General features: G+C 41.4%; 1 protein-coding gene across 1 annotated transcript; it reads right to left on the minus strand.

Moving 5' to 3' along the window:
- Positions 1-88: 88 nt before the first annotated feature.
- Positions 89-6154, minus strand: SLC25A3 (solute carrier family 25 (mitochondrial carrier; phosphate carrier), member 3). The gene is made up of 8 exons (XM_004675788.2): positions 6053-6154; positions 5647-5810; positions 4012-4133; positions 2616-2795; positions 2153-2334; positions 1336-1508; positions 536-646; positions 89-428 (listed from the first exon to the last, which is right to left on the minus strand). The coding sequence occupies exons 2-8, from the start codon at positions 5804-5806 to the stop codon at positions 268-270; spliced, it is 1089 nt and encodes a 362-aa protein (XP_004675845.1). The 5' UTR covers positions 5807-5810; positions 6053-6154; the 3' UTR covers positions 89-267.
- Between the last annotated feature and the right edge of the window lie 4932 nt (positions 6155-11086).

Genomic DNA, 11086 nt, shown 5'->3' on the forward strand with positions numbered 1-11086 from the left:
TACACATTTCTTTCCATTTTAGGGTTAAACCTTTTAAAAATTCTGTTAAAAAATAATTACCAAAACAATTACCAAGTCGACAGACAAATCGTGAGCAGTTGGGTTTATTTCAATAATAAGTTTGAAACTCTTGCCTTAAGCAAGAGCGCTACAGTGATGATATCAGGAATAGACAATTTTCTACACTGTCAAATATATAAAAGTTCCTTTTGCACTTTTGCCAACACTGATCAACAAGCAGATTCAGTCCACATTGCTTTGATCAATCTACTGGGTTAGCCCGAGCTTCTTCTTCAGAGACTCTGGCATCTCAGGTGGAGGAGGGCGAGGCAGCCTGAAGTAGACCTTCACAGAGTCATAGATGAACCACTGCAGGGCAGTGAGGGTGCCGATCATGATGATACGGGCGAAGAGTCCTTTCCAAACACCTGGTTAAACAGGAAACGTCAGTGAAATATAGCTGAAACATATACCCCCAAATATCATTCTTATTGTTTAAAAAAAAAAACAAACAGAAAACAACCCAAAGTCTTACCTCTAAATCCAAGCCTCTGGAGGACCTGAGAAGCAGTGCTACCTTTTTCTTTATTCAACACAGATACCACAGAATCAGCAGGGTGGGAAACAATTGCACAGAAGACTCCAGCTGAAAAAAGTCAAGATAAATGATGGGATATGAATCAATTTTAGAAACCTGTAGTATGACCAACAATGCTTTTTCATGAATAAAAGTATCTTTTTCTTGAAAAAGTACCAGGTTTAAAGATAATCACAGGCTTCCCTGGTGGTTCAGGGGTTAAAGTCACAGTGCTATCAAGCTATCTCCAGCCACTGCTACATGAGTTCAATCCCTGGGCCCCCTGGGAGCTGACCCACAAATGGCACAGCAGACCTTTCCTGTCTCACCCACTGCTCCCCACAGCAGTAGCTGTAAGGAGATATGCTGTTCTGCTCCCCACTCTGTCTCTGGTAAATCCTCTCACACCCGTGTGCACCTCTGGCCAACACCCCAGGTCTTGTGTGCATAAATAAATCTTTAAAAAAAAAAAAAACCAACCTATGGTGGTGGCACACGGGTGATTTGGTGATGGGAAACCCGTGGGAATTACAATCGAGATAGAAAAAAAAATGTGCAAAATGATGTAAAAATAAACTTTTGTAATAATTAAAAAAAAAAACCAACCACGACAAGAAAGGCTATAAGGCAAACTATCCTTTGTTACAAGATTCAAAAAATTTTGCAGATTATAACCAACACTTACCACATATTTTTTCCTCAATAATGAAATGATTGTCTTTAAAATCATAGACAAATGTAATCTAAATAGTTCATACCTATGTAACCAGCCACAAATGTTACAACGAGCTGTTCTCCCTTTGAACATTCACTTCTGGGTTTGGGAACCACAAACTTGTACAAGGCCTCAACAGTACGTTCAAAGCAGGCGAACTTCATCATGGTGTATGGGATCTGTCTCATCCAGAGGGGGGCAACCCCCTTATAGAATCTAGGAAATCAGGAGACTTACTTTACTTGGTTTCATACATTAATCATACAGAAATTTCGTCACTAACAAAAGTGTCCGCACACCAGTCGAGTCCTGATAGTCAAATATGCCAGCACAATAGCATGCCATTTCTATCAGAACGTAAGACTAACATGCAGGTATATTTCTCTCACATGCCCATGACTCAAGCACCTTTGACGATACAACCAAAAAAGTTGCTGGGTGTTTCTCTGACTAGAACTACAAGAAACAGTAAGTTTACAAGTAGCACTGAGTTCATGAGTGACACCCACAAAGGTGGATCTAAGGAAGCATGTTGAGGTCCCTATGCAAGTATGTGTGGACTATAAGCAAATGTTTGACTGTAACAAGAATTCCAACAAGCTCTCTTCAAAAGTTAATGGTAAATGTTTAGGTTAAATACACCCAGTCATCTGTAGATTGAAACAGTTCTTACTTTAGAAAACACATCTTAATTTCAGGGCTAAAGCCATCTATCAATTTATCCTTGTCCCTGCAGCTTATGTCCCACGTAGGAAGGAAACATTAAAAGCCCTAGTTTAAAAAAAGTCTGGTGAACTTAATGTTAAGAAATGTAATTCCTTCCACTGAGTATTTCTGTAGTATAAGTTATGCTTACTTACGCATTTAAACCTTCTTCCTTGTACATTTTGGGAACTGCATCCCTCAGAGTGTTGGCATAACCTGGCTGGGTTTGAATTCGAACTTTAGCAGCTTCCATGGGAGCCAGGGCAATGTCAGCGAAGAATTCTGCACTGGCAGAGGAAGCCAAATATAGCGATGTGCGCCAGAGGTAGGTGTTCTCCTAATTGAAAAACGCAAGGAGGGACATCAACTGCTGCCACATGGATTGTTTCTAATTTAACTTCAAGGACAATTCTATATTTTACAAGTATTTTCCCAGAGCCATGTATCACACACAATAGAAAGATTACTACAGTCTTCTGTACAATGCATTTTTTAAACATCCAAGTGTCAAATATAATTATCCTTCAGTTACAAAAGAGTCCCAGAAACTTAAAAGTCTAGCTTACTTGGAAAGCAGCATAATAAAACCCAGGATATTTTCCAAGTTAAATTTTATACCTCTCCAAGTAGGTTGCTATACAAGACTTTGAAGACTTCATAAAAACCAAATTTGCAGAGGCCCTGCATGGAGTAGCCAATGAAGGTCGGAGCCCATCCTTTAGCCAAACCACGAAAACCATCCTCTTTAAGTGTAACTGAGAATCCATTAAATATGCCTTTGTACTTTTGGGGGTCCACCTTTATAGGAAAGAAAACAAAAACAAAAACTAAGTGCACCATAGAGTTAGTACTTGTCGTAATCACTAAATTTCATTATTAGTTTCCCTTTTGGTTCTAAACTTCAGTAAGTAAATAAAGACACAAGCTCACTGCAAGTTATCAGTTTAGTATCTGTGATTATTACATAAATGCAATTTTCTATAGATTAAGGTCTACTTTTCTTTCAGACTTAATTCTTGGAGCATTGATGTTAATGATAAGAACAAAATTTCTTTTAAAATACATGATAAAAGTGACTCTTGTAAGAGATTTTTTTCACCATCCAAATCCAGCATTTAAAAAATTTTCAATTTAAAGCTACTGCCAAAAAAACAAGTAAGCCTACATTATCGCTGATATATGCTAGTCCATTAAGTAGATCATACTATACAGATTGAATTTAAGGCAAACTAAACACAAGTTTAAAGGGTTTATCCAACAGTGAGGTTCTTTATTTTAAAAAATTAAGTTCACTTCAAAAAACATGCACAAGATGTTTTATCAAAGATTTATTTCATATCCACTCTATTAACTAATGGGGGGGAAATCTTAGCACTATTTCTGTCAGTACCAGAAGGGGCTGTTAGACGTCACCTTCCTCTCCCTGATTATATTTCACCTTCCTTTCTCTTTTAGGTAAGTAGACTTCTAATCCTGTTTGGGACAAAATAAATGTTTTATGTTTGATTATTTTTGTTTCAATAATCCTAAAGATTTTCTAAATGTAAAAATTTCTACATAAATATACAAGAGGCTATGCCCACATTTTCATACTAAGATGCTGAGAATTATTTTGGTTTAAATCTACATAGTGCTCTCTGCCTTAATCTTATTAGTAAATAGGAAAAATGAAGTTACTTCACAAAGATTAATTACCCATTCAGTAACCATTTGTAAAGTGACTTCCTGAAACATAATAAATCAGTAGGCTTGAAGAGGAACTCCAGCCAGAATTGGGTCAAGCAGTAAAAAAAAACATTTATACCAAGAGTCTGAAATCCAACAACCTCCACTATTTTAAAAGAAGTGATTTCTTGGATTTAAAATAAAGTCCATTAAGTTAAACTCAAGGCTTACTATTAAATAAAGTTTGTAAGTCAAAGAAATTGAGGGCTCTCAATTGTGAAATCTTAAGTTATTTGAAATTAAGTCACATGAAAAAAATAACATTTAATGTTGTTATCTCAATACAAACCTGCATCCGGCATTTCACTAAATCCAGGGGGACGACAGCAGTGTGTGTCAGACCACAACTTAATACCCCACCAAAGCCACACAGTGCATAAAACTTCATGGAGCCATATTCACAACTGTATTCTGTAGCAAAACAAGACACACCATGCATTTTAATACAAACTCATGTTACTGGTTACCAACTTACCTCCTGGAAAGTTAGGTTTCCACACAGCTTGTTAGTAGATGACTACATCTTATAACAGCCATGCTTCAACAATAGGCTTTATTTAGTCCAACATGCAAAACAAACCTGCATTCTGCACTTAATCAGATCTAGAGGAACCAATGCTGTATGTGTTGTGCCACAGCTAATAATTCCTCCAATTCCACAAAGGATAAAGAATCTGTTAGATCCATATTCACAGCTATACTGTTCTGTTTAAATGGGAAGAAAAAAACAAAATGTAAGCATTTCTTCAGATATGACTAAGGCAGTGGAAATGAAAAAGAACTCTTTCCCTGTAAAACAGTACTGTCACAGCTCTGGCCACAGTTTATAGTTAACTTGAAAAATGATTTTCCACCTACTGCAAATAACAAGAAAGTGACTGCCAAAATAAAAACAAGTACTTTAAAATTTGGGAGATTCCACTTGTGATACTAGCTATATATTTGCCGTATTAATAAAAATCCTCAACATTAATGGCTCTTCCAATTAAAATCAAACTTCAAATTACTAATAAAAACACTTATTGGAATACAAATGATACTCAGAAATTGCACTTGACGAAAAAAAAAAGTACTAAACAATACTATTTCACTTTTGGATTCCTACAGAATAAACTGAAGGAATCTTTGTCAATCAAATATACTTACTACAAATGATGCTACAGTTAACTGTTTAAATAGAAGGGGGGAAAGGATGTAAGGATTTTTACCCAAATGAAAGCTATAAACAAGAACAAAACACAAATACACACATATATATTTTTTTTTTATGGAAGCTTTTCTTGGCATGACATAGGTATTATTTCCACCACTCCTACTGCTCGGGTTTTCGGGTACAAACAATCCAGTGGGATTTAAAATACACAAGTAAAATTAGGGCAACCGCTGGGAATCCCGAGAGAGAAGAAATACAAAGGGGCTGCCTGTCAAGTCCATTAGTCGCATGCCAATGTCCAAGTGGATTTAGTGAGCCACTTAACGTTAACTTGTCAATGCAGGGTATACTTCAGCAGTTTTTTTTTGGGGGGGGGGGAGAAGGTAAAGAAAATATGCAGTGAGAACTGCGGGCGGCCGGTGATCGCTTAGGAGACTTTACCCAACACTAGTCTGCTGACCAAGTGGACTCGCGCTGAAGATAAGGAGCTAGTCACGGTCTCTACTCCCTCGAGGACACGGAGGTCACGGGAGACCTGCGCCTAGGTCTTTCCACGCCCCTGAGGGAGGGCCTCTTGGCAGACACCCCGCCTAGAATTGCCATCCCCCGGCTGACACCCCGCCTAGAACTGCCATCCCCTAGAACCGCCGTCCGGGCGTGCAGCGGGCTGGGAGCGTCCTTCCCTGCCCTCCAGGCCGGGCAGGGCTCCGGAGGCCGGCGGGCAGCTAGCGGACACGAAGAGGCCCGTTTCGGGGCAGGGTCTGTTCTCACCTTCCACTGCGGCGGCTGCCAGGGTGCGGGAGCGGCGGGGCTGGCTGGGGAGCGCGTCCGGGCCGGGGGTGCGCGAGCCCGCGAAACCATCTTGCACCAGCTGCAAGTGGGGCGCGTTGAAGGGGTTCGCCCGCGCCAGGTGCGCCACGGACGAGAACATCTTCCTAGAGGAAAAGGAAATCGCGGTCAGAAAAACGGTCGGGACCGCCAGGCCGGCAGTCGCCGCGCCGTGGGACCCCGACCTAGGCCTTCCTCCTCATCGCGTCCGCGCCCTTGAGGAGGTCACGGCGGCTTCCTCAAAGCAGGCCGCGCCCGCCAGGGCAGACAGCCAGAGCCGAACCCCACAGGGGCTCCGCGCTCCGCTCCCCGCACCCACCCTCCGCTGGGAAGGCCGGGTCACACTTACTCCCTAAGATGGCGAAATCACAACCTCTTCCTTAGGAAGGCTGCGGCTCACAGAGGCCGAATGTCCTCCCAGCCCTTAGATCAGTGCCCTTCGCGCGACGTCAGTGTGACGCGTACGACGCATCACCACGAGCAGGCGACAACGATTGGTGGAGAAGAGCGGGGAGGTCGTAGCGTCATTGCGTTCTCCTAGCAACCATATCCCCGCCCCCGCCGGCCCAACCCCTTCCGGCCCGGCACTGCGCAGGAGGATTCATTCTGCGCAGGCGCGCATTCCAGGCCGCGTTTTTGAGGTGTGGGAGTCCTGCTCGTGACCTCCCCTTTTTTATCCGTTCACCTTCAGGCAACTCTCCTTGACGCTGGAGCTTGAGTGCTTTCCGTTTAAATGAGGTCCAGTGGTCACTTAAAAAGCAAAATGAATGCTCGATATATTATTTTGGTGTTGGCAATGAGAATGTCACTGCAGAATTTTGTATCACAATTTCTGCTATTATATTACATTTTTAAAAGTTCCTTCCATTGAAACACACGAAGACATGTCTGTATTGTCCTTAAAATTGGAATGAAATGTGTAGAAAGAACTCATGATAGACAAGAGAGTTTGCTGCCTCATCACAACACTATATAACATATCAAAACCTTAGGTAAATGCTTTTTTTTTTTTTTAAACCTGAGGGTACAGGGATGAACTGGCAGGTTTTGCGCTTAATAAATTAAAAGCCTCTTCATTAGATTAAGTTCAATAGAAAAAAAAATACAATTGAGGAGAGCTACTGAACAATTGGGGGTGAGGGGGGTCAAACCCAGAATTCTGGCTCTGACGTTTTCCTAGTTCTTGATAAATTAACTTTGGGAGTTGACTTCATCTCAGTGAACCTGTTTCTTAAATATAAGCTGGAAGCAGGTTGGACTCTGGGCTTGCTATCTGTGCAGTTTTGTGGGGTCGTACACTTGGTTTAATGTTCTACTATCACCGTTTTAAAAATATATGAACCAAGAGCCCTGCATTTTTTATTTTGCACTGGGTCCTGCAAATTACATAACTGGCCTTCGATGGGAGTAATAGCTATCTTGTAGAATTTATGAGAACTCAGAATGTCATAAAGTCTTTTTTAAAAGTTCTGGGGAAAAAAATTGCTCAGAACTGGAACAAAGTAAATTTCTGTTGTTCCAACCCAAAATATTAGTTATTATTATTCTGGCAGACATTTAAAGCTCTCCCATTTAACCTGCCTCCAGAGTGGACACTAGCTCCTGAATTATCATAACTTGGGTATACTTGGAAGCAAAGTGCCCTTAAATAGAACCCAATGCAATATAAAAAAAAAAAATTGTATGGGTGAGGACAATAGACTTAAGTTGGAACAAGTGGAAACCAAAAAACCAAATTTTTATTTTCTTATTAATGAGTTTCTTGGAGGAATCTTTAAAGTGTTTATTTCTTCTTTTGAGCCAGATTTTAACCTGTCACTTGCCCACATGGGTAGCAGCAATTTGACAGGTTGTAACACACAGTATAATTTGGACATAACAGGGCTGGTTTCTGGAGAGAACAAGTTATCACCTAACTGCTAAAGAAAGGCAGAAGTCAAAGGAAGAACTCAGTCATAGTATGAGCATGCAGAAAGCGGCAGGTAGAGTTGAAACAGTGCAAAATATCTGATAGTCCAAAGCCTCACATCCAGGCTGAGTTTAATATTACTGTATAGGCCAAAGTTAATGAAGTTTCTTTTATCTCTCTCTGTTTCCCTCTCTCTCCCCTTATGTCTCTCTTTCAGGTAGTTCATATTTATGCTAGCTTTCTGATGAAAAACATGTCATCATGGAAAAAAGTCAAATACTACATAAAAATGTATGACTTTAGTTACCCCCTCTCCCAGCACCAGATAATCAGCGTTCAGTTTGCTGCAAGTTTATCAGCTGGAGCAGCAGGTGCCCTTCACCTTGCCTCTGCACCTAACGCTGTGCAGAACTCGGAAGTTGCTAGAGGAGAACTCTCCGTGACGGTGGCTGTGGCAGGAGGAACTGCTGGCCAGCTCCTACCCCAAATTAGCAAGTGACCTTCAGAGAGTAAACACAACTGCTCCACTTCTCCCTTCCAAGCCCTTAGAAATTTCTCTTCTAGGTAACCCTAACCCAGAAGCATACAGAGAAAGAAATTCTGGGAAATGCAGTAACAACTAAACCAAGCTGTTACAGTGAAAAAGTACCACAGTTACACGGCTACAGTGAAAAAGTAAGTGTCTTGTTAACTTGGCATCAGGACACACCTGTCTTAATCATAAATAACTTCCAAATGTAGACAACATAGTAAGAGCTGGCTTCCACCTAACGTGATGCAGGGATCCTTTGTACAGCTGTAAAGAGGTGAACCTTCTACCCCTATGAGGGACGAAAGTGCCTTTATCGGTCTTTGGGTGAGGTTCATTCCAGCTGGATGTTTTTGTCTAATGACACCACATTCCCTATTTTATGGCCTTAAACAAACTGTAAGATTAAAGACTGTTACTATATCTCATGTTCAATGGCAAGCCAATTGGGAGAAGGAAGGAAAAAAATTGCCCAGTTTTATGCACGAATGTATTCAGTTCAATCATGTATTATTTTGTTATAGTAGGTGTCAGATACAGCAACTTAAACTTCGCCTCAAAACTGATACACTGGCCTATTTCAGCTCACACTCCATTTATTACCAAAGAGAGTTGGTCAAGGTCCTCAGGAACTAAGATATAGGGCTGAGTTGGCGTAGCTCTGAAGTAAGACAGTGAAGATGTTTGGCTCTGCCAGCTGAAAACAAGCTGTTTCTTAAGTTTTTACTGATAGAATTCCAGAAAGAGCATTCACTGTCTGTGCCAGTTGCCACAGAATATGTTGGTTTTCCTCTAGCAATAAAACTACATCTGGCATAGCAGCTGCAATTGCAGTGGCTCCCTGATTGAGTTTAGGGTTATCCAATGTTAATCTCTGAGCTACGCTGTCTTTTGTACAGACCAGTTAGGCCAACTGAATGATGTCTGAATCCCGCCCTGCATCTCACAAGTCCTTGACGATGGCACTGACATCTGCAATTGCTCCAGGAATTGCAGTGCAATATCTTGGTAGACAGAGGCAGTTCTTGAGACTACTTGGCCATGCCTATCATAATAGCTCTCATCTCATAGATCAGAGGACCCATGTGTGGACTCTGCGAGATGTTGCATATTCCTCCTGTGCAATTCAGAGCTGGGGATATGCCACTCAGTGAGTTCTCAGAGACCCACTGTGAAACACACTTGACCTACTGAAACCAGCTCCTTGGTTATTTGATCTCCATGTAATCATCTTTAGATCAGTGACCACAATGGTGTTGAGTTTCAGGTCAGAGAAGGGATCTAAAGTCTAGAAAGTTTGGTTACTTCTCATCATGTTGTTAAACTGGATAATGACACAGATCACTTGAGCAAGCCAGGAGAAAAAAATGACAATATATAATTTTGACTCTAACACATTGCTTCATTTTCTCTTCATGCAAAGGGTTCTGAATCTCTGAACTGATTCAAGTAGAGAATTACTTGAATACTGGAGGAAACTTAACTCTCCACTATGGTGATTTTTTTTTTAAAGATTTATTTATTTATGCTTACAGAACTGGGGTATACAGACCAGAGGTGTGGTGGGTGAGAGGATTCACCAGAGACAGAGTGGGGAACAGAACAGGCAGATCAATGAAGCACACTGCTGAGAGGAGCAGTGGGCAGGTCAGGAGAGGTCTGCCACGCCATGTAGGTCAGCTCCCTGGCTGGGGATCAAACTCATGCTGCAGTGGCTGCGGAGAGCTTCATAATGTGGTGCTATAACCTGTTGTGCCACAGGGAGAGCCCTCCACTATGGTGATTTTAATCAGACTTCTGCTCCCCAGACTTAAGAGTCTTTCCACTTAGACAATTAACTAACTCATCTAGTTTCAGGGGTGCTGTGTGACCTGTTAGCCAGAGCCAAAGAGCCCCACAGGTCAAACCATTCTGATTATTGATTTGGGCCTGCTGTCCATTTCAGTGACTGGCCTTTGAGGTTCACTTGAGCCCTCCACCTCCAAGAGGCCATAGAATTTAGGGAGCCCCAATTCAATGAGAGTAGTTACAATAGTCATTCTTGGTCAGAGAAATGACTACTCTACCACACTTCAGGAACCCTAGGGCTTCCTTATAAAAGTTTCTCTCACATCCTTGATAACGTTTTTCTCTAAGGACTCTTTGAGCAATATAATTAAGAAGTAGTTAAACAGATCTTAAAATAAATCTATTCTGGCATTCTAGTCTCCCAAAGAATTTGTCAGAGAAAAAATTATTCTAGCACTTGTTCAAAGCAATAAGGCAGGTTTTATTCAGGATTATTGCTATGGGTTCTGGGACTATTGTATTTGTAGGGGGTGTATAATAGGGCAGAAAGATCAGGCTCAATTTTGAATATAACAGAAAAATATACCAGGAGTTTTTAGCCAAAGGGCTGGGGAGGGGGTCAGTGGAAGGAAAGTTACTAAGAGGGTAGGGTCATTCTTGTTAAAGTGACCTAGTAGGATTGTTGCTGAAGGCTGGCCACGGTCATCAGATATCACACCGGGAATGAGGCGTTGGGGGTGATCAGATACTGAGTTTTGGGAATTTTAGTTACATAACTTGATGATTCTTGCTACATTTCAGGACATGTCTAAGGATGGGCCCAGTTAAAAAGGGACTCGGAGTATCCTGTCTACATATAGGTCAAGGAGAGTCTTTGTCAACATCTTCCCATTCAATCTACCAAGTAGTCTACCATTTAGTATGGGCCACTGTAGAGTTTAGTCAACTGATCAGTCCTTCTTGGCAGTTTGAGCTAAAACAATGAATTGAGACAGTGGAATCTGCCTTTAAAATAAAAAAGATTTATTTATTTATGCATACAGAACTGGGGTACAGGCCAGAGGTGCAGGGGTGTTGAGAGGGTTCACCAGAGACAGAGTGGGGAGCAGAACAGGCAGATCAACAAAGTACACTGCTGAGGGGAGCAGCGGGTGAGA

This window comes from Condylura cristata, unplaced genomic scaffold (assembly GCF_000260355.1).
Source record: "Condylura cristata isolate star-nosed mole 26May11 unplaced genomic scaffold, ConCri1.0 scaffold00004, whole genome shotgun sequence".
Taxonomy (NCBI): Eukaryota; Metazoa; Chordata; class Mammalia; order Eulipotyphla; family Talpidae; genus Condylura; species Condylura cristata.

Bases quoted from the DNA above. Each gene is read 5' to 3' on its own strand.
- SLC25A3 (XM_004675788.2), bottom strand. From the start codon at position 5,806: ATGTTCTCGTCCGTGGCGCACCTGGCGCGGGCGAACCCCTTCAACGCG. The intron at 2,335-2,615 runs GTATAAAATTTA...TTTTTCAATTAG, and splicing joins ATAGCAACCTACTTGGAGAG to GAGAACACCTACCTCTGGCG. The intron at 429-535 runs GTAAGACTTTGG...CTGTTTAACCAG, and splicing joins CCAGAGGCTTGGATTTAGAG to GTGTTTGGAAAGGACTCTTC.